Source organism: Sciurus carolinensis, chromosome 4 (genome assembly GCF_902686445.1).
Source record: "Sciurus carolinensis chromosome 4, mSciCar1.2, whole genome shotgun sequence".
Classification (NCBI taxonomy): Eukaryota; Metazoa; Chordata; class Mammalia; order Rodentia; family Sciuridae; genus Sciurus; species Sciurus carolinensis.
The window spans coordinates 146,808,347-146,832,699 of record NC_062216.1 but is presented as its reverse complement, the minus strand read 5'-3'; the positions used below and the strand labels follow the sequence as shown (position 1 = coordinate 146,832,699).

Below are 24,353 nucleotides of genomic sequence, written 5' to 3'. Positions count from 1 at the left end.
TAAAAATAGCAACAGCCTTCATAGGAATATTATTTCCAAAGGAATTTTCACAGTTTTAGTCTAGTAGGAACATGTCACTCAGAAGGCTATTGAACATTTTGTCACTGATAACTGGGCGATAATGAGTGAAACATGATCAGAAATAAGCACCTGTCTGCACAAAGAAATGATCTAGACAACAAGTACTCTTTTGTTAGAATAATCTGTTTATAGTGTGGGAAAGTGAAAATTAAAGTGATTCTTCAAAGCACATGGATTTTGATTAGTAAAACTGAAGTTCTCTACCTGTGCCTTTAGTTCTTTTATTTATTAATTCATTCATTGACACTACGATCCTTTTATCAGACCTAGGATTTGATTATCATGTTCTATATACCCTCCTTAAAAAAGTAAAAGTGTTGACTTGTAAGTATAGAATTAAATCACACTCCAGTTTCAGAGATTTTAACAAAATATAAGAATGTCTAACTCAGAATTGCTGAAATATGGGACTGGGATGTAGTTCAGAGGTACCGTCCTTGCCTAGCATGTGTCCTGCCCTGAGTTCAATCCCCAGCCCTCCCCACAAATTGCTAAAATATAGTATTATCAGGTATCTGCTATGTGTGTAAAACCTGGAGGAACAACCTAAGAAACTTCTTAAGAACAGTAACAAGTATAATTATGGATAGCACAGATGCTAGATAGTACTTTTTGTACCAGTTTGGTATTAGCATTTATATTTATAATATTAATTTGTTTTTTCTTTCTAACATCTTTGCCTTGTTTTCAAACCAGAGAGCACAGAAAAGGTTAAACACCTTACCCAAAATATCACTCTGGTTACACTCTTATTTTGAATACAGAGACTATGCTTTTAACCACTGTAGGGTATTGCTGGTTATAAAAAAGTTTAACTCAGGGCTGGGGATAAGTTTAACTCACATAGCTTGTGAGCAAATTTAGATACTGCAACAGGGACCTGTGTTTCCTTTTTCTAATATTTTTGTATGGAAAAACAGAAAATTTTTGGAATTACATCATTAAAAAAATAGAATTAGGGTTCTATGTGTTAGTTAGCTTTTTAATCCCTGTGACAAAATGCCTGAGATAATCAACTTAAAAAGGAGGGAAGATTTATTTTGACTGCAAATTTTGGAGGTTTGGCCTGTTGCTTCAGGCCTGTGGTGAGGCAGTACATCTTTGGCAGGAGCACAGGGCAGAGGGCAGAGGAAACTTCACCTCATGGGAAGCATGGTGCATGGGAAGCAAAGAGAAAGAGGAGGAGCCAGAGTCCCAGTATTCCTTTCAAGGGTATGCCCTTCATGACCTAGCTTCCTTCCACAAGGTCCCATGTCTGAAAAGTTCTACCATGTTTAAATAAACCCACAGGACGGGATCACACCTTCAACACATGGGTCTTTGGAGACATTCAAGATCCAGACTCTGTGTGTCGGTCTGGTCTTTAAAAGTTTGCCCCACCTAGTCAGGCAGTTGTATATTTGTGCTTCCTTTTTGTCCCACCATTTTATTTGTTCTCTAGTAGAGTCATTCTTGAACTTGTTCTAAAGACTACTGCGTGGGTACTGACCTAAAGGAGTTATTTTGAACCAGATGTGATTTTTTTTTTTTTAATACTAAAAACTTCCTAACTGTTCTGATCAACCGTCATTAAAGGAATTGGAACTGTAAAATTCAGTATTAACTGGAATTGAGACTTGTAACTTTGTATTTTTAGCTCTATTTTTTGAGCAAACATCTGTTTTATAGTCTTCAGAATCCAAGAATGTACTTTTATATCAAAATAACCTGCTTGGAACATCCTAACTGCATAAAGTTACCTTAACAACTTTTTTTTGTTTTGTATCTTGGTTATTTTCCTACATTGACTTTCTTATTCTCAATCATATTTCTTGATTCTTTTTCAAAAGCTTTTGGTATCTTCCTTATTTTAATGTGTTCCTATGTTATTTATATTATAGTGTATATTAAATGGTAGGTATTCTGTCTCTAGTAATGGGGTTTCTGGAATGCAGTCCTCTATCCTAGTACCATGTTTATTATTCAGTGTATTACATTGAGTAAAGTATAAAAATAAATACATAAAAATTAAAGGTGGTACCACTTGGTATTCTGTAAAAGGCATGGACTTCATGGATTTGTAAAGGATAAGAAATCAAATGAAATACTAAACTTTTTAAAGTGATGGTTGCTAAAATTAGGTAGAAGAGAAAAAAGCAAAGTAAATAAGAAAGGAGACAGTGGTAGAGAGAAACGAAAGAAGTATGTGGTAGGAATCAGAGTGAGGTCAATAGCATTTCTCCCTAGTTACCAGTGTTTCCATAATGTTTCAGATGATAGTTTGTATTTGCACTTGCTGGAAGCACTGTTTTAGTGGTGTCCTTTGACCATGTCTTCATGGTGTAATAGAATAAAGCTAACTTTCAAACATGGAAGTTTATTTTAGCTCTTCAGGAAAATCAGCCCTTTACCCAAGAGTATTAACTTACAAGCTACTATAAGAATGCTCTTATGCCCCCATGTATATGCTTGATTATGCAGGCTAGCACAGGCATTGAACAAGTATTTTCACGACTGTGGTGTGCCAGTCATCTATGTTTTTATACTTTTATAGCGTTATCCTTGAAAATTTTATATTGATGATCCTTCATGACCTTGTCCTAGAAATTTATTGCCGCTATAATAGATAATTACGTTTATTGTAATACTTGCTCAGGTCACCACTAGTTTTCATTGCTTATGGATGTTATGAAAATATTTTGTTAAGACTACTTCTAACTCTGTAGCATATAAACTGTTTTTAAAAGTCATAGTTGAAATACTGAAGTAGCGTGGTCTTTTTTTTTTGCTATTGTTTTTGTATTTTAAGGTTATTTTTATTTTTCAGGTCACAGTAGACATACTTCCTTTTAAAAAATTCTCTTTTGTCTTCCAGTGTCGTAGTTTTCTTTCTTCCTATCTGGCCAGTGTCGTCAGCCTTCTGGTTATCCTGAGGTTTCTGTCTGTACACCCTCCTCTTCATCTGTGCACTCTTTTGGTGATGACATCCATGCCTGTCACTACACAAGCCATCTGGGTGCTGGTGATTCCCACTTGAGCCGCTTGTCCAGGATTCACCCCCAGGTTTGGGGCCTGAAGACCTGATTCCTTTTAGATATCTGCATCTTCTCAGCCTCTCCAATTTTTCCTTCCAGAAAGCATGCTTCTCTTTTTTCCCTTTCCAATGAAATTATCTGGCTACTTGTTACTAAACTAGAATTTGGGTGGCCTTGACTTTGACATGAACTTTTTTACCTACTCTCCACAACTTGGTAAACAAGTTTTAGAAATTCTAACTTCTAGCTTTCTCTTAACCCAAGGGTGTCTACTTCTCTAGGTCCATACCACTCCATTTGAGGTCACCATCCCCTTGTGCTAATTCAGGTAACATATTTGGTGCCTTTTCTATCTTCTTTCACACTGTCTGTCACTTTCCTGCCTAAAACCAGCAGTAGTTTTGCTTTTCCTTCTGAATGAAGTTTAGACTTAGTTAGCTTATAAATCTTGAAATCTGACCCCTGCTTACTTTTCTAATCTCATCTCTTTTTCCCAACTCTGCTCTTCAGTGTTTGAGACAGCAAAATTTTCAGTTGTCTTAAATACTATTATGTCATGCTCACTCTGTTTCTGAACTGCTGAAACCTAAAATACTTTACCTCCACCTAAAACTAACTACCCTCTATGAAGAAAAAAATAGTTCATTCTTTAATAAAGATAGTAATCCTGTGACTATGATAAATGTGACTGTTTATCTATTGAAGAATTCTTAAGAGCTCAGGCTTGATATCTTGGCATTCTTTTATCCACCCCTGACCCCTAAATTTATATTCCGGCCCCCCGTGTGTATTCCTGCAATATCTTCACCATCCCCATCATAATACTTCATACATGGGGTTGTGTTTAATTGGGTGCTTATCAGTCTTCCCTACCAAACTCTCCAGTTCCTAGAGGGCAGATGCCAGGGAAGGGTATCCTGTTGGGCTCACTGCTCTTTGTATGCTTAGTGCCTTTCACAGTGCCAGGTACATGGTAGGCATTTGGAATTAGATGTGTAAATTTGACTTTAGAGGAGGGATCATCTCTTTTGACATTGAGGATGTACATAAACACATATTTTCACATTCTTTCTTGATCTGTATATTTTGCTCTGACCCTCACTTAGAGAAGTCAGATTGACTGTGGCTACCACTTCCCACCATCACCCACATATACCTGTACACACATACATACACAGATGAGGCACAACTTCAAATACAGAATTTGATAGGAGTGTAGTATGTGCTGTGTGTTAGCCATGCTTTCCAGTTAAACCCACCTTGGCAACATTCCAGTAAATTGCCCCACCTCCATTTCCTAAATTAGTCTAAACAATTGAGAAGCCACATTTGCTTGTAAAACATCAAAGTTTTGATGTAATTTGTTTTTTATTCTGTAAAATGCCCTTTTCTGTTCAACTCTAAAGGTAGTACTGTTGAGCCACTATGTACTCATATAATGAATATAGGCTGTTTTTTCCTCCTCGATCCCATCCTAAAAAGCATGTAATTCTGATGCTGCTTTTGATGAGTTGTGGTTATATATTCTCTTTGTAAAGTTAACTGGACCATTAGGAGATCAATCTCATGTGTGACCCTGGCCTCATTGCCACTCCACTGAAATCAATTGAGCCCACAGAAAAACACAGAATATTTTTCATTGTTTTTACTCATCAGTTATTCCTAATAATTAGATGTATCTTCTGTATTTTTTAAATGAGGACCAGGTTTCATTGCCAACTTCACCAGCTTATCTATCTCTTCCCCCAAAGTTTGCATTCTGCCTCCTTGCGGTACAAACCTCTTCCTACACCTCTTAGGCTAATATGCCTGCCCTGGATTGCATCCTTTTTGCCTCTTCTTTGTCTCCTGTATTGTCATCTTCTCTATTTGATCATTTTCTTGGCAAGTAATTTGTCTTGATATCTGTCACCTATTTTTTTTAAATGCAAATAAAACCCACTTTAACTCACTTTTTCAGCTTTATTTCTTCCTGTGGCATCACAAGTCCTGGAAAAAGTGATTTGTATTTACTGTTTCTACTCGCTCATTCTCTGTTCATTTCTTTCTAGTCAGACTTCTTTTCCCACACCATACTGCTGGAAGTTTCCTTGTCAGGGTTATTACCATCTATCTAGTGAAGGAAAGTGGCCCGTCCTGTCTTCATTTTATTCAACCTTCTAATAACATTTGCCATAGTCAGCCACACCATTTTTAAAAACTCTTCCCTGGGTTTCTACAGTGCTGCATTAGTATGTCTTGTTTTATTCTCCTCCCTCCCCCAGCATACACACACTGGCTGTTTTATATTTGCCTTGGTTTCTCTTTCTCATCAGATGTTGGGGTGCTGCAAGGCCTTATCCATATTCTCTTGTAACCTGCTTATTCTAGCTTTCTAGGAGCTCTCACTGACCCATAGCTCCAGAATCATCTGTATATTGATGATTTCAGGCTCAGACTCTTCCCTGAGGTCTGAATATGACTAGCGAACTGTTTATTAGACATCTCCACTTGTGTCTATTAAAATCTGTAAAATAGAGCCATTAACTGCTCCCTACTCTTTACCTTAATTCTACAGTTCCCAGAGCCTGCCCTATCTTGGTAAATGGCTCTATCATCCACCCACTCAAGTGTGCATTAGTCATGATTTTCATGTAAACCCACCTGCTTCCAACATTCCAGTAAACAACCCCTGTAAAGTACTTGGACCAAAAAAAAAAGTCTATATCTTCCTTTTTTTCCACCTCCCTTTCATCCCATATCCAATCACTCTGCATGTTTTCTGAACTCCTTCCAAGGTACCTGGTAGATCCAGTTATACCTCTCTGCCTCTACTTTTAAAACCCAGATTCAAGTGCAGTCATCTTTTACTTTGTACTGCAACAACCTCTCCAGCTAGTCTTTCTGTCCAGTCTAGCACTCTTCAGTTTTGTTTTCACATAGCAATTTAAATAATCTTTGTAAAATGCAGATTAGTTAATCATTTCCCTGCTTTAAACCCTTCTAGTGGTTTCTGTCTCACTTAAGATGAATGCCAGTTGTCTTTCCATATCTCCCTGATCTCACCTCTGGCTGCTTTTTGCATTTTGATCCTCTCTTCTCCTTGGCCATTGGGTTCTAACCACAGTACCTTGATTTCTGGCTCTGAATCTTCTTAACTTTGCTTTGGTCTCTGTGCCTTTGCATTTGCTTTTGTGTTGCTGTGAATGCTTTGCTCTGGAATCTTCCCATGGTTGACTCCTCAACATTCAGACTCAAGTCTGAGTCTGAGTAGGAAGCTGGCTCCTCAGAAAGCCCAGTCAGTTCACTAAGAGAGTTCTAGTGACCCTCTTTAATGTCTCTGTACTTGTTTACATCTCTAATTATTTTGATTGTATATCTTTTTTTTCTCCCTTCCATATAATATATATTTATTGAATGTGGGACTTGTCTCATTCACCCTGACTACTCAGTTGTAGAACAGTTCCTGAAAGTAGTAAATGTTCAGTAAATATCTGTTAGGTGGCAGATTATTGTTATAAAATGCTAACTTCATTATTTAGATTGGTAAGCTTATTATTACAAATTAATTTCCCTCACCCCCAAGGAGCTCCAGTGACTTAAACAGAATTTCAGTAAGTGAACTGTCCTTAGGTCTTTTAAACCAGATAGTTTTATTAGTGTAGAGTTGGAGGTGTGTGGAGGTGTGTGCTTGTGTGTGCTGGTGCTAGTTTTAGAAGATTTGCAGTAATCCTTAAAACAAGCTGCTTTTTTTTTTTTTTTTTTTTTTAACCTCCCCAAGTCCCCAAAGCTATGGTTAACTGTTCTTTTCAACATTGTCATAAAATCTTGGCTTCTGTTATACCCAGTTAAGATTTGAGTATTTTTGTTGTGATAGTGGTGCTACTTAAAATGATCAGATGTTACATGTATGCAGTTAATGGTAGTCTCAATTAGTGTATGGTGAACTGATATAATCAATACCTTCAAACAAATTTCTTAGGGGGGAAAATGGACAACAATCCAGGGAGGGTTAGTAGTTCTTTTTGTTTCATTTTCTTAGGTCATTAAAACATGAGACAAGGCAAAGCTACCCATTATGCCTACCATGTAATACCAACCTTATTACTGTAGTTCTTCACTGCCTTTCCTTCCATTGACTCCATCTTCATTCTCAGAGCTCTGTGGAAGGTTTGGTTGATGATTTCTGTTATCAGAAATGTAAAATGGTCTTTGAACTGCTCAGTATGGACCACATTGCAGTTACCAGTGAGAACATTCTCTGGAATCTTTCTTAGTAACTTGAAGAAAGTAAATAATTACTTTACACCTACATGTTCATTTGTTTTTTATTCTAACAGTTTATCTTCAACTCTGCCTGCCTCAGCATTGAAATTAGTAGTTAAAAGAGTTAAAAACAAGAGTGTTTCCCTTAACTTCTGTTCTCTTCTTCCTTTGCTGTTTTTCCTGGAATGAACTCTTGCAAAAAAAAAAAAAAAAAAAGTTGAAGCTCGGACTAATATGGTAAATTAAAAGTAGTGTTATTCTGGTATCTCTGACTCCTTCCTTGACATTCTTAAATAGCCTACGGGAAAGTTTGATTTGTCATTTCTATCCGTGTTTTCATGCTCCACAAGATGTATGTGTATACACACTTTGCATTAGCCTATTGGATATATCTGAGTTCGGCAGTATCAGCAGGCTTAGGTTAGAGGAGGGAATGCTTGATGGGATGAAGGAAAGGCAAAAAGATTTGTCTAGTCAGCTCTCAATCTCCACCCTTGCTAATTCTGCATTCCAAGCAATAAATATTACATCCCACAGTGTACCTTTTCTCTTAACAGTGACAGTAGATACAGTCAGTCAGTCAGTAGCACTACCTTGTTTCTTGAAAGAAAGGTCATTCTAAGTCTCCCAGTATTGTGACTTGCAAATTGTTTATCAGTCAGTATCACAGGCATGTTAGTAGAAAAGCTTTTAGAGGGTATGATAAGTTAACTTTCCATCGGTCATTAGTGAATGAGGAGAGAAAACCAGACTCTTCACTGATTAGTTGTCCAGGGTTCAATAACTAAGTCAAATCGACAGATATATCTCTACATGTAAACTTCCCCCTATTTTGGAGGGAAAGCATCCTAAGTAAAGGTCAAGGAAATGGTTAATTCCAACATCAGAACTATCAAACGGTCTTATCAGTTCTGGGCTGTGTCAGTCTGCAGATGGTGTCAGATAGTATAATAAAAAATAAGCAATTCGGAAAGTGAAAATTCTTGAATCCACTCATAAGTTGTCTTCTTAAAATGTTTCTTTAAAGCAGTGCATGTGTTTTTTAGTAATTTTAAATTTTGTACACTAAGTCTGAAGCACAAAAATAAACATTTTGATAGGGTCTTATGAATTGTAATTTAAACTGTAAGGAATTAATGTTTAGAATAAAATAAGTATTTTCACATGTAAGTAGTAAAAGTGTTCACTGAAATTTGTTTCTTTTTATTAGGATTAAGTGGAAACCCTGCAGATTTAGAAAGAAGAGAAGCAGTGTTTGGAAAGAACTTTATACCTCCTAAAAAGCCAAAAACCTTTCTTCAATTAGTATGGGAAGCATTACAAGATGTCACTTTAATTATATTAGAAATCGCAGCCATAGTATCATTGGGCCTTTCTTTTTACCAACCTCCAGAAGGAGATAATGCACGTAAGTAAATGGGGGTGGGGAGTATGTGTGGTTCCACTTCAGCCTATTCATTTACTTGATACATAACTATAGCCAGTCAACATTTATTAAGTGTGTGCTGTGTGTCAGACCCTGTTCTGAATGCTTTAAAAGTGGGTTATATTACTTCACAATAACCCCGTGAGTTAGTGTCTTCTGCATTTTACAGTAAGGCACAGAGGATATTACATATGAACATTCCACATACATGACATGGTCTGCACTATCAGGGTTTTTAAGATTTTTTAGAACATTATTCTATTGTGAAGCAATTCCAGTTTTTAATTTTTGAAATCTTTTGAAAACTATCGTTATGAAAGCAAAATTCTATTCCAAATCCATTACTTTTCAAGTTTTTGTTTGTATTCCAATAAAATTTTATTTACAAAAACAAGCAGCTAGTCAGCAGGCTCTAAATAGTAGTATGTGTGTGTGTATATATATATATTTGTTTTTGTTGTTGTTATAAGATCCATAGCTTTTTTCTTTTTATATACATGTTATATACATTGTTCCATTTGTTCCATACATTGTTTACCATTTTAGAAATAAGTATTTTACGGATTGAGCTTTCCTTATCTGAAATGCTTGGAACCCAGACATGTTTTGACTTTCAGACGTTTTTTGGATTTTGGAATATTAATATATACATAATGAGATATCTTCGGTAGAGGACTGAGAGCTAAACACCAAATTTATTTGTATTTCATATTTAACTTATTCATAGCCCAATGATAATTTTATATAATATTTTAGTAATGTTCTGCATGAAACAAAGTTTCATGGTATAGAATTTTCCACCTGTGGCATCATATCATTGCTCAGAAGTTTCAGATTTTGGAGCATTTTGGATTTTTGGAGTTAGTGATGTTCAAGATATGTAATGTATCCTGACTAACGGAGGAAATACACTGAAGAATGGATAGATCTGCTTTTACTTGTAGTTACAAATTGTTTGCTCCTGTCTTTTTATGCCTTTCATTTATCTTTTGAATTTGTTCTTTGTCTAATATTTTTATTTAAAATGAATATTACTACCAGTACATTCTATAACTGCCAGGAAATCTAGCCTGTGTTCTTTATTCAAATACTTATAAAGTCATCCAGTAGTATCTTATATATCAAAAGATACATTTCACTAAAATATTTTTATTCATGGGAGTTTCATTCTTAGTACTTTCAAGCTATGGAGAGTTTAATAAATATTTGGTAACTCTAAGTTGGCTTAGGTGATCATACAGTCATTCCTTTAATAGTATGCCTTGTGCTCACATGAAAATTTTTTTTCTTAAAAAAAAAAAAAAGTCATAAGTCCTTAACAAAGGACATCCATTAGTATTAGTTATGACTAGAGTGCATGCAGAAGCTAGCTAAAACATTGCTGATGGAATCAAGCAAGGAAGAGCTAATCTCCATGTTATCCAGGAAGAAACTGAGGCTCAAAAATCCTTATCTAGAATATTTATAATCCATTCTCTTTTTAGTACCTTGATTCTCACCTGTCTTAAATTGTCAGTAAATGCTTACAAGTTTAAATTCATGAGAGGAAAATAAATATGAATTGTGCCTGATTAAATGTTAACTTTTGGGATTTTTTTTTTTTTTTTTGCGGGGGGTGGGGGGGTGTTTGGTACTAGGATTGAACCCAGGAGTGCTTAACCAGTAAGCCGCATGCCCAGCCCTTTTTTTTATTTTATATATATATTTTATTTTGAGGTAGGGTTTCACTGAGTTGCTTAGGGCCTCACTGAATGCTTAGGCTGACTTTTAACTTGGAATCCTCTTACCTCTACCTCCCAAGTCATTGGGATTACAGACATGTGCCACTGCACCTGACTAAACCATTTTTTTAATCATTTTTTTTTTTCTTTTTGGAGAAAGTTGGTCACAGAATAAGCTCAACTGTCAGAGATCAAAGTAGAACACTACTGTTGACATTTTGTATCAGAAAATTTTTTGTTGCTGTGTTCATTGTACCACCCTCCAGTTGAGGAAACTAATATGGTGTGTGTGCTCATACATGTGACTGTGCATGCTTGGATAGATATGGGAGATGTGTGGATATGTGTGTTGATCTAAAAAGTGAGACAATACCAAGTTTAGCAATATAGAGTTGCATTCTTCAGTTTTCCATATACCTACCCATGGAAATGTGTCTACATTTTTTCATGTTCTGTAGGGGACAAAATTGCCTGTGGTTGAGAATCACTATGTAGATGAGAAGATTTAGGCAGTCTTGTTAATATTGAGCTAAATTTTTTTCTAACTTCATGTAGTTTTATTAAATAAATTGTATATATTTTATTGTTAAATCAGGAGGGGAGACAGTCCAAAGGAAATAATATTCATGAAAAATCCCACTTTCTAGAGATTTCTGTATATCATTTTTTTTAAATGTTTTCTTCCAAATTTTAAATGATGGTTTTTTATGCCTGTGTGTGCTCATATATGTGATTGTGCATGCACGGATAGATGTAGGAGATGTGTAGATAGTGTATTGATCTGAAAAGTGAGACCATACCAGATTTAGCAATATAGAGTTGCATTCTTCAGTTTTCCATGTACCCAACTGTCACTGTAGAATATTATCATTTTGTATTTTAGAGTTGAGTGAATTAGCAAATTATCAGAAATATCTTTACTTTCAAATTTTGTTCAAAGGACTATTTTAAAAAAACTGTAGAAAATGATTTTCAATGGAGTGGAATTCATTACACAACAAGGTTTGGGGCAAATCTTTCTGGAATTCAAACTACTTCATATACAGAATGTACTGACAGGTGTTTTCCCATTATCTGTTACCAATGCTGGTATTAGAATCCAACTTAGAAGATAATCTAGAATTTTCAGTGTCATAGAGCCACTTAAAAAGCTCAAAATACACTGGAAGTTGTTAATAAAACATGAAGACATTTTTACTCCCTTCCATGTTGAAGTTAGTGTTTGCATGTTATTTTTTTTTAATATTTGTAAGAAAACTGAATGTATCTGTTTATCCTATTAGTTTTAACACTAAGAAGCAATAACTTGCTTAAAGAAAGGTCACTATTTGTAAATCTCCAGTTATTGAACTCTGAATTATCAAAATTTTTTGCTAATGTTGTTTGGCATGAAAACGTGCCCACACCGTGTACAAAGTTAAGATTGCTCATGTCTGCATACCAGTGGTTCTCGAACTTTTGGTTTCAGGGCACCTTTGTGTTCATGGTATTGAAGACTATAAAGAACTTTTGATTATGTGAATTTATCTATAGGTATTTACTGTGTGCTAAATTAAAATGGAGAAATTTTAAAATACCAGTGTGTTTTCACGGAGGAGGTGGGGTAGCCATGTAAGGTCAGAGACATCTTTACTCACTCGTTATGGTAATCACTTCACAATGTATGTGTATATCAAAATGTTACATAGTATACCTTAAATATATGAATTTTTGTCACTCATACCTCAGTAAAGGTGAAAAAATATTTATCAATGCATTTTTAAAAATAAGCCTATTGCAGTTAGCATAGATAGGTAGCATTTTAATGGAAACTAACTACCCTTCTCACCTCCCCAACTAATGAATTTTTTAAGGAAACAATGCAAAGAGTGGTGGTGTTTTCCATTTCAGTGTATGTATTTAATGTCTGACTTAATTGAGAGCTGGTTCTTCTATCTGCTTCTGCATTTAATGTGTCACATTATCTCATGTAATGTTATCTTTGGAAAATTCTATTATACATCAATGAAAGATAAGACTAATAATGTCTTAGTGTTACAAAAAGCAAATAGATGAAAATTAGGTTGTGCATATGAATATATACACAAGCGAACACCTTTGGTAAAATAGATTTTTATTGTATTTGCACTTTAACTGAAAACATTAAAATACTTTTTTATATAGCTATAAACTAGTATTTTTGTAACTTTGAACCTGGCGTTATTTTCTTTCTTCTACAGTTCCTCTAAAAATTTGTAATGGTCAACAATAGGAAAAGAACTCAATTTCTAGAAATATTTTGCTACTCTTTCAAGATCATTCTGATCTTATGTGTATAATATAGAGGAATGCCATATATGAAATGAAATATGTCTTTAATTTTTTTCAAATTATCTTTTGAACTGTTCATTCATTTAGTGATAAATCTGCATGTGAGATTTAAAACTGAAAATTACGTAATTGCCATATATTTTCTTCTCCTTAGCCTCTGTTACATTGATCTTTAAAACAGTTTTTGGTTATTTACTCTTATTAGTAAAAAGTTTGAACACATACCTCCGTGTAATTTATTCATTTATGTATAACTATCTGTAATGTATTTTAAGCATATTCAAAAGTGGAAAATGAATAAAAAGATACAGCTTAATTTTTTTGGTTTTTAATAGCTATAAAAAATTGTTAACCTAATGTGTTCTAAGTTTAATTTACTTCTTAACTTGGTTTTATCTTTCATAGCTTAAAAGAAACATATGTGCCCAAGTTGAAACGTTTACTCAATCATGATATTCATTCTCAGTTCATCTATCAATTACACAAAATTTTTTATTGAACTGTAACAGATTCCATCTTCTGATGGTCAGTCTGTCTTGCACATTATTATAAAACATATTTTGTGCTTATAATAAACTGCATAAAAACCTACTCATTGCTTCACTTGGATAATATTTTACCTGTTTTCAGTTTGATGAAAGTATTCGCTATGGCATTTCAGTGTTCATGTGCTCTCAAATCCAGACTTGCTCTAAGTCAGAGTGTTACTGTTAATCTCCTATCCTTTCGGTGTGGAAGGGATGAAGAAGAGTTGTCGTTAAGTTTCCTATGTTTAAAAGAAATGTAAGCAATAATTCTCTCAATTGGTTATTATATACAATGATATATGATCCTTTCTTAAGCTTGAAAATAATTAAAACATTAAGTTCCAGTATTCAAGTTGATCATCCTGCTTCTGTAGAAAACTTGCTTTGTACCTTTAATGGGTTGAGTCCTACTGATGGTTCTCCGGGTACTTTTTGTGGATATTCACATCATCTCTTCCATTTCATCCCAGTTGATCTTACTATTATATTGCCTTCTTACCCTTTACCTGTCCCACTTGCCTCTCCCAAGATTAATCTTCAGTCAGCATCCTCATACTGGGATTTCTTCTTTAGTCTCTGCACACAGTTCTGGAATATGCTTAATCATTTCTAGTGTAACTTATTTACTTACTCTTCTCTTCTGTATCATCCTTCCTTAGCTTTTTTTTGTCTAACCAGTGACTTCAGGCATTTCAGTTCAGTGGAAAATAACATTTACATAGCAACCCAGAAGAATATATCCCTTCAGGTGATTTATAAACAACCAGAATAAAGTTTCAAGAAATAATACTTAAACTTTTCTTACATCCATATCCTTATTTTATTGTTTCTTTTTTCAAAGTATTGGTTATGGGCCACTGGATTGATTTTAGGCTCACAAGTAGATTGCAACCCAAAGCCCCAAAACCAGCATTCCATTTTTCTTCACTGTTTTGACCTCACATTTTGGGGATTTTGATAGGTTCCCATTCCCATCCTTTTCTGAACTCTTTTTCTGATATAGAACATTTGTGCTGACTTTAATCTGGCTTTGAAATTCTCTTCCCTTAGGTCCAAATGGCTGGTTCACTGTTAACATTTGGCTCCTAGCCCAAATGTCACAGACATCTCAGAGGAGCTTCTTTGGCTCATTCAGCTTCCATTAACCCTCTTTCATTTCATAGCATATCAGCATGTTTTACTTTCATTGTGGCACTTACAGATCTCTGAAGTTAAGTATTTATGTCTTCATTATTTGAATTTGTTACATACCATCCCTGCCAACCAGTCTGCATGTGGAGTCCATGAGCTTGTATGTTTTATTCACTTCTGTATCCCAGTCTTCTAAGATAGTGTCTGGCACCTAATAGGTTCTTGCACAGTTGAATAAGCAAGTAGCACTTTGCAACTATTTATTTATTTATTTATTTTTAACAAATTGAAGGTTTGAGGTAACTCTGTGTCCAGCAAGTCATGTGGCTGTTGGCATAATTTTTTAAACAGCATGTGCTCACTTATCATCTCTGGGTCATATTTTTCTGAGTTACATTTTGGTAATTCTCACAGTATTTTAAACTTTTGCATAATCTTATATCTGTTATGGTAATATATTATCAGTGATATTTGATGTTACTATTGTGCTTGTTTGGGGGTGCAACAAACCACATCCACGTAGGACAAGTGAACTTAAATGTTAGGTTCTGATTACACCAGTGGACCATTCCCGTTTTTCCCTTTCTTCAGGCCTTCCTATTCCCTGAGACAATAATACTGAAATTAAACCAACTAATTCTTCTACAGTGACCTGTAAGTATCAAGTGAAAAAAAAAAGAGTAGCATGTCTCCAACTTCCAGTCAAACACTAGAAGTGACTAAGCCTAATAAGGAAGGCATTTGACAGCCAAGATAGACTGAAAACTAGTTATTTTGTGCTAAACAGCCAGATTTTGAATGCAAAGGAAAAGCTCTTAGGACAAATTAAAAGTGCTACTCAAGTGAACACCCAATGATAAGAAAGTGAAACAGCCTATTGCTGATATGGAGAAAGTATAAGTGGTCTAGATAGAAGATCACAACATTCCTATAAGCCAAAGTCTAATCTAGAGTAAGGTGCTAATTGACTTCAATTCCATGAAGGCTGAGAGAAGTGAGGAAACTGCAGAAGAACAATTTGAAGACAGCAGCGATGGGTTCATGAGGTTTAAGTAAAGAACGCTTTTCAGTAACGTGTAAGTACAAGGTGAAGAAGTAATTGCTGATGTAGAAGCTGCAGCAATTTGTCTAGAAGATGTAGCTATAATGATTGATGAAGATGTTTATAGTAGACTACAGATTTTCAGTGTAGGTGAAACAGTCTTCTCTTGGAAAAAGATGTCATGGTGTAGGACTTTTGTAACCAGAGAGGAGAAGTCAATACCTGACTTCAGAAGACAGGCTCACCCTCCTGTTATTGGCTAATACATCTTGTAACTTATGCTCATTTGCCCATTCCAGAAATCCTTAAGAATTATACTGAGTCTTTGCCTGAATGATAGCACATCTGTTTATAAAATGGCTTCCTGAATATTTTAAGGCCATTATGGAGACTCACTGCTCAGAGGGAAAAAAAATCCTTTCAAAATATTATTACTCATCGACAGTGAACCTGGTCACCCAAGAGCTGTGATCAAGAAGTACAACAAAATTAATGTTGTTTTTACATCTGATGTAACAGATGTGATTATTGATTATTCTGTAAACCATGGATCAATGAATAATTTTTACCTTTAAATCTTATTTAAGAAATGCATTTAATAAGGCTATACCTGCCATAGATAATGGTCCCTTTGGATCTGGTCAAAGTAAATTCAAAATCTTCAGGAAATAATTCCCCAGTCTATGTAGATGCCATTGAAGACATTCCTGATTCATGGGACAGACTCAAAATATCACCATTAGCAAGAGGGTGGACGTGGTTTCCAGCTATTATGGGTGATGTTGAGGGATTAACAGCTTCAGTGGAGGAAATAACTGTGGATGTGGTGGAAACAGAAGGAGACCTAGAATTAGAAATGGAGTCTGAAGATGTGATTGAATTGCTGCACTCTTTTGATAAAACTTGAATGGACCAAGTTTGAGCAAAGGAAGTGATTTCTTGAAATATACTTCTGATGAAGATGCTGTGAACATTGTTAGAATGATAAGGGATTTAAGATATTACATAGACTTAATTGAAAGTTAAAATAGGAGTACGATTTGAAAGGATTCACTCCAATTTTGAAAGAAGTTCTGTAGGTAAAATGCACTTGAACGGCATCAAGTGCTACAGAGAAATCTTTAATGAAAGGAAAAGTAAATTGATAAGACAGATCTCATTGTTGTCTTATTTTTAAGAAAATTCCACTACCATTTCATCCTCCGTCAACCACCGCCCCAATGATTTAGTATCCATAAATATCAAGGCAAGTACTACTATTGCACACTTAATGGACTGCAGTATAGTATACACATAACAAGTAGGTACTGGGAAACCAAAAAAATTGTGTGACCCAAATTTTTGCAATGTTCATTTTATTGTAGTGGTCTAGAATTGAAATTGTGACAACTCTGAGGTATCCTGCTAACACCTTCAGACAGATTTGATCTTCAGTGTGTTTTCTTCTAGTACCCTGGACCATCTCCCCATCCTACTGTTGAAAATCTCAGAGACAAGGAACTTGAAATTTACACAGTAAATATTCTTGAATTTGTAGATGCTTGAAGTTCAATAAGGTGCTTAAAACTATAAATAAAATTGATGAAGTAAAAAAAAGTACATGAAAACATTTTTTAGGCTTATATGCTGTTGTCATCCATTCAAAAAAAAATTTTTTTGATTAGAATTTTTTTTCTTCCCCTTAGTTTGTGGAGAAGTTTCTGTTGGGGAGGAAGAAGGTGAAGGTGAAACTGGTTGGATTGAAGGAGCTGCAATCCTCTTGTCAGTGGTGTGTGTGGTATTAGTTACAGCTTTCAATGACTGGAGTAAGGAAAAACAGTTCAGAGGTTTGCAAAGTCGAATTGAACAAGAACAGAAGTTCACCGTCATCAGGGGCGGGCAGGTCATTCAGATACCTGTGGCTGACATTACTGTTGGAGATATTGCTCAAGTGAAGTATGGTAAGTATGAAGAAGTAATGCATCTGACTCTAAATGTAAAAATTATTATAATCTTGTTTCCAGTTCAGCATGTTACTACTTTTTGTTCTAGGTGATCTTCTTCCAGCCGATGGCATACTTATTCAAGGCAATGATCTTAAAATTGATGAAAGCTCCCTGACTGGTGAATCTGATCATGTTAAGAAGTCTTTAGATAAGGATCCCTTACTTTTGTCAGGTATGAATTTTTTTTTTGTAAATTTTGATCTTTCCCTTTCACACAATTATATACCATTGTCAGCAGTTTTCTTTCCTTAGAAGCCAGTAATATGAACAGGAATCAGTATGTTACACTAGCTTACCCTTAAAACACTTAGAGACTTTTTTTGTAAGATGACAAAGACATTACAGATCTTTGAATCTGGAGCTGTACTTTACAAAGAGGAATCTGAGTCCATAAAAACAAGAGATTTGAAAGCTATTATTAATGCTGTAATGATAAAACTAAAATATAATATCTGTTGAATTGGGTTTTTTTGTATCATATTTATTCTTAAGGCTTGTTGAAGTACAAAAAATGATTGTAGGGTCAGAGCAAATTAATGAAATCTGTGATGGTGTACTAAGGACAGGTGTTTTGTTTAAGTTTACATAATTCAACTCATTCCTTTAACTGGTGAAGAGTGAGTCTGAAATGTAAAACATTTATCTAAAATTTATTGTGACTAGCCAACACTAAATACAGAGTAGCATTTATATGTTCCAGTCAGGAATTTGTACATGTTGAGGACTTGCTTTAGGAATGGAGAAAAGAAGGATTTGTATAGGTAAGGGTACCATTTGAAAAGGAGAAGTGGAGGCTCTGGTCATATCCTAAGTATGATAACTTGAACTGAGGCTAGTTGGAAATGAAATGGCAAGGATGATGCAAAAAATCACAAGCTGCCTTCTGACATGCTGAATGAGAAGCTGAAGTACCAAAAATGGACTATAAATGCATGCTAATTCATAAAGTTGAATTGCTAAGATTCTTACTCTTAATTGTCCAGTTCTCTACAGAATTTATAAAACTGTCACAACTATATTTGTTAGGTTGAATTTTTACTGGAGTTTGGGAGAAGCCAACTGTCACCTGTTTGTCCTCTAACATTACCATCAGATGTTAATGGAATGCTGATTTAACTATTTAATAACTTGACAGCTTTAATTTTTAGTCCTGTATTTTAATTAGTTGAACATGATTTCACTAAAACTGAAGTCAAACCTGTGATAGCTGCAAGGGTAAGTTAAGTTAGAACCAGAACTTCAGAGCAGAACCTAAGTTTAACTATTGCCTTTTTAAGATTGGTGAATGTGTGATAAAGAAACCTATTGTGGAAAAAAAAAAAATCACAGTAGTTTTGTGTGTATATATACTGGAGAACCTTGCTATAAAAAAATCAGTAATCATTTGAATATACATATATAAACATCATTTACAGAAGAATCTTGAGATGTATATACCTTCAGTATTCTATGCCACTTAGGATACTCATCCTATTTGATTTTTTTTTTGTAGTACTGTACTTGAATTCATACCAAATAGAAAAATCTTTGATGTAATGTACTTAAGTAATATATATGTATATTTATATATATATTCATTTTACTGATTCTTTGCATGCATCTGAAAAAGTACAGTTAATGTTAATCACATAAAAATCTATAACCTTTCCAAAGGGAAGGGGAGGTGTCTATCATACCTTACCATCACAAGCTGACTGGGCCATTTCTATTTGGCAAACTGAGATAGTCTCCTATTGCCTCATGAAATATATTCTTCATGGACTTCTGTGTACATCTAGCTTATGTACATAGTGCTTAACTGTTCAGGTTTATTTCCCTTAACTGAACTTTGGTCCTTTTCTGTTTTAACAGAGATGACTGGTAAGCTTTATGTAGACTCAGGTTCCTAACACAAGTATATCAGAAAAACTATAAATTTTCCTTGTTTAAGAAAAGACTGAAATAACTTTGTAGAGTCTCTTATTGCAGTATGGGTGGGAAAGTTTTTCTGCATTTATTTCCCTATTCCAAAAACGTACTAAAAAACATGACATGAATTTATTTTTAAATTTACTCTCATGATGCCATCTCTTACTGCTGTTCTTGGCTTCTTAAATTTAGATTTTTAAAAACAGGATTCATTTAGTGGTGGGGATATGACCTGAACAAAAACTGTTTACTTTGTCTGAGCACATGAACTGCCAACATCTAATCAGACAGTAAGGAGGAACAGAGCATAAAAACTGAAATCTACAGAAAGCCAGAATTGTTAAAAGAAGCAAATTGTCTTTTATACATATACTTAGTAAGCATTATTATCTTGAATCTCATTTCTTGTTTCTTCTGTATTTTCGTTGGCAAAGTAAAATATGGACATTTAATAGAATGTAGATTTTTGAAAGCAAGAAAATTAAAGACCTAAAGCATTTCATATTGGATAAGTTATTCAGTAATTAATAGCCAAATACACATCTTTTTGTGCTGGAATTAAGCACATATGCTTTATGAGCAAATAACTTGTGAGCATTGGTTTGGTACATGAGATGGTGGCAGGTGCTGCAGATCCTGCTCTCCAAAAGGATTTGAACTGAGTGATAAAATGCAAATAAAATGGTAACTGTAAATAAGACTTAATTGAATGTAAACAGAGAGAAAGTGAATTTTTGAAACCTGTTTAAAATTGATAAAAAGATTAAAATAAAATAGCTGGGCATGGTGGAACATACACATAATCCCGTTAACTTGGGAGCCTGAGGCAGGAAGATAACAAATTCAAGGCCATCCTCAACAACTTAAGTATCTCTGTCTCAAAATCAAGTTAAAAGAACTGGGGGTGTGGATCAGTGGTAGAGGGCCTCTGACTTCAAGCCCTATTATTCACAAAGGGAAAAGATTGGAATAGTGGAATGGGAAGTCTTTTAATGAGTAAGGAAAGATGCAGAGGTATGCATGTACAAGTGAGAAAACTGTTAGCATGCATCATTATTATAAAAAGAAGATAACCTTGGCATCTGGTAGAGCTGGATTGGATCTTTGCCTTACCACCTGATAATTATATAACCTTGGTCAAGTTTCTAGAAAATAAGAATAATAATGCTTGCCTACTTTCAAGACTGTTGTGATGATCATAATCTGAATTCAGTCAGTTTTCCTATCTCTATTTTCTCACTTTCTATAATGGAATTTTATGTTAGAATAGTGGATAAGAAAGTTTGAAGGTTGGATGTTCTCAGTTTATTGAGCTCAATTCAGTAAGAAATGTAGTGTCATAAACTATTGAACCATTGGCATATGATGAAATCAGATTTTAAGAATATTAAAACACTTTTTTAGGAAGAACTGGAAAGTCAGACTAGCTAGGGGGCTATTGCAGTAGTCTAGGATGAGCCTTTGGGATAGATAAAGGTTGTAGGGTTGAGTGTGGGAAATTTGACATTCATTGCAATGGAATTCTTTTTGAATATAAACACAGTTTCTTTATAAATAATGTATTTCTCAAATATTCCTCATACCATATGTTATTAATAATAATAAGCATTCATTGAACCCCTTACATATATAGGCTTGTTTGAGAAATATAAATCTTATTACATGTCTTTGAAGTGTTAAGTGTTGTTTTCTGCATTTTACAGATGAGGAATTGAGATGTTATAATTTGCCCTGTATTGTGTGGTGATGGAGTGAGCTTTGAACATGAATTTGACTGTTTAGGTTAAAATCTTAAACACAAGAATTTAATGTCTTAATCAGTTTGTTTTTATTAATATTGATATTAAAGATGGTATTACTGAAGCTTCAATTTGATGGTAAGAGAGAAAGCTATAATTTTTACAAAGTTTTCTGTTGTTGTAGGTACTCATGTGATGGAAGGCTCTGGAAGAATGGTAGTTACTGCTGTAGGTGTAAATTCTCAAACTGGAATTATCTTTACCTTACTTGGAGCTGGAGGTGAAGAGGAAGAGAAGAAAGATGAGAAGAAAAAGGAAAAGAAAAGTAAGAATAGCAATTTGCTCTTAAATTACTATTTGGAAATATAGCAGCAGAATCGTAAGAACTTGTATAGAAAATAGACTTATTTCATGAAATTCTGATATGGAAAATTCTATAGAAATTTACTAATACTGTATTTTCAAGTAATAGTATTAAAGGAGAGAATTTTTTTCTTTTAAACTTAATAGTCCATTCTGAGCCTTTACTCAATATATCAATCCTATTTACCAGACAGATTCATCATCTATTTAAATTACTTTCACTGACTTTATTCTGCTTATTTTCTAATTGTAGTTTCTTTCCTGTCATTTGATCAGCAAAATGAATTAAACTCTCACTTGCTATTTGCTATTGCTTCAGTAGTAGGCTTTTGTGGGTGTGTATGTTATTGTTTGTTTTGTTTTTTGTCAACCTTATCACATTTTGGTCTCATTGAGCTTTTAATGTTGATTTTTAAGTCTTCTACTATTCACATATCTCATTCTATTACTTATGCAGTTGGCTTTTTGGACACAAGACTAGGACTTCACTTTACTTTTGTCTTAATATAGTTAGCCCATCATTAGATATCAAGATCCCTTATTTCGATCCATTGTTTCTTGCTGTTCCTCAGAGTGCTCTGTTATCAGCAAGTTTGGTAACCATAACAATTTATGCACAAAGATCCTATAAGAAACTCTGTCATATACATAGGGGGACTTTTCAATCTCTCAGTTGAGGAGCATGCAACTTGCAGAAGGCCCTCTCCACCCTGTTTCTAAGTGTCTATTTTACCCCCTTCTCTCCCATTAAGGATCACTCTGTAGGAGTCTTTTCCCTTTAGCTCAATGGCAGTTTACTGTGGGTTAGCCACTTAGATTTATTTAATTTTACTTTGGATAGTAAGCCCCTATTTCTCTTTCTCACATGAGTATTTTGAGATCTTCCAACAAATACCTTGCTAAAATCTTGGTTTGCTATAACTTAGCAGTGTGTATTTGTTTGTTTGTTGTTGTTTTGCAGTGCTAGGGATTAAACCCAGGGCCTTGCATGTGCTAGGCAGGTGGTCTTCTACTGAGCGACATACCTCCAGGCCCTTGCAGCAGTGTTTAATATTTGGGTGGATTATTTTTTTCCTTTGAGTTTTATCTTTAGCCATGAAATCCTTATTTCAAAAATTTTGGAAATTTTTGCAAAGCAAGGTGGCAAGCCCTACTTTCTAGATTTTTCCTGCTGTGCTCCCCAAGCCCTCAATGAACCTCAATGGTTTCTGAGACTGAGTGGAGTGCAGTTTGAAAATCAGTGGTAATGATGATTAAGTGCTTTGTATGCTCCCTCTCTAAGATCCTCACAGCCATGTGAGCAAGAAACTATTGTTATTTTCACTAATGAGTAAAATAAGACTTACGAAGGTTGTGTAAACTTGTTCCAGGTCAGAACATTAGTAAGTGATAGATCCAACCTTCTCCATTCTGCTCCATATTAATATATAAGAATTGAAAGTCACTGAATCCTACTTAAAAAAGAAAAGAATGTTTGCATCATTACTGTATTCTTATTGATTCCACAGTATCTTTTCTAATAAGTACCTTTTTCCCCTAGGATTCCTAGGAATTACTGTCTGCTTTTTTGTTTTTTTTTCTTACCCTACCCCAAACCCTCCAGGGACATTTTTCCTTCTGTGGACTCATAACTCTTCTCTTATTCTCTTGACCACTTTGGCAATTAACTCAAAAGCAGCCCAGCATGAACTGTCTCAGTTTCCTCAGTATCCTGGAATGTGACTGACTGGTCTCTCCAGACTTGAACTCATTGAAAGTAGCTAGGTATTCTCTTACTATCTCCTCATCTGTACTGAGCTTCTGTTCCTTCCTGACCATATTTATTCCATGTTTTCCAGTTTGAAGATAGTTCTCTTTGATAGAAAAGGTAGAAGAAAATAGGTTGAATGGTTCTGCTTCTTCCTTGTCATTTTAAGAAATTGCTTACTCTAAATAATAAACTCATCCCCATTTTGATAACTTTTGCTTCATACAGCTCATTTTTCTGTGTTCTCTAAATCTAAGGTAATTTGGGGAATCACCTTCACTGGTAGTCTGACTGACTTATTTTGTATTTTCATATTCTGGTTTTGCTAAATTTCCTCTCCTGTCTTGTATACATATTCTTTTTATTTTTACTCCTACCAAAGCTTTCCTGTGTACTCATCTTTTTATGACATTCCTCCCTCCCTCTTTATCCCAGCCCTTTTCTACTTTCTTAAGGTTATGTCTGTTTTTAGTTTTACCATATTTGGGTTTCTTACAGCTTAAAAATGACTGAAACCTTATGAAGAAATCAATTATAGATGCCCTAAATTATCTTGGAGTATTCCCCTAGAGTCGGACCTAGGGAGTGATTGATACAACAGGTCATTGCAAACCAAATGTTTTCTAATCTATCACACACACACACACACACACACACACACACACCCCATTGTGTAACAATTCTATTTATAGAAATGTGAACTACCTCTGCATAATTTAACAGGGCTGTATTCATTTCTTTTGGAAAGCTTTAATTCCCATTTTGTTCCTACAGATAAGAAACAAGATGGAGCTATTGAGAATCGCAACAAAGGTAAATTCAAGAAGATAAAAGTACAGTTAGCTTGTTATCATTATATCCAGAAATAGCTCTACTGTGTACTGTATCCATCCAAAATTAGGATACATGTGGCAGGGAACATCAACAATGTTTATTAACTTGTATTAACCTCTCCTCCTGCCAGTGCCTTAGTCATGTTGTCTCTATGATGCTAAGATTCCAATCATGATTTGTAGTAGTAAGCTTATGCAGGTAACTTTCCACTTAAGCATTTCAATCAAATATTCTAACATACTTGAAACATTGTTTCTTTTATAGCTAATGGCAAATATGC

General features: G+C 34.7%; 1 protein-coding gene across 3 annotated transcripts in view; it reads left to right on the top strand.

Moving 5' to 3' along the window:
* The window catches only part of Atp2b1 (ATPase plasma membrane Ca2+ transporting 1), a 107,889-nt gene that overhangs the window by 48,528 nt on the left and 35,008 nt on the right, over nucleotides 1-24,353 (top strand). For all 3 annotated transcript variants that reach the window (XM_047551125.1, XM_047551126.1, XM_047551128.1), the window contains exons 3-7: nucleotides 8,551-8,748; nucleotides 17,183-17,437; nucleotides 17,529-17,654; nucleotides 21,314-21,454; nucleotides 24,014-24,052. In XM_047551125.1, coding sequence (XP_047407081.1) covers nucleotides 8,551-8,748; nucleotides 17,183-17,437; nucleotides 17,529-17,654; nucleotides 21,314-21,454; nucleotides 24,014-24,052 — 759 coding nt within the window. The remainder of the gene's footprint in view (nucleotides 1-8,550; nucleotides 8,749-17,182; nucleotides 17,438-17,528; nucleotides 17,655-21,313; nucleotides 21,455-24,013; nucleotides 24,053-24,353) is intronic.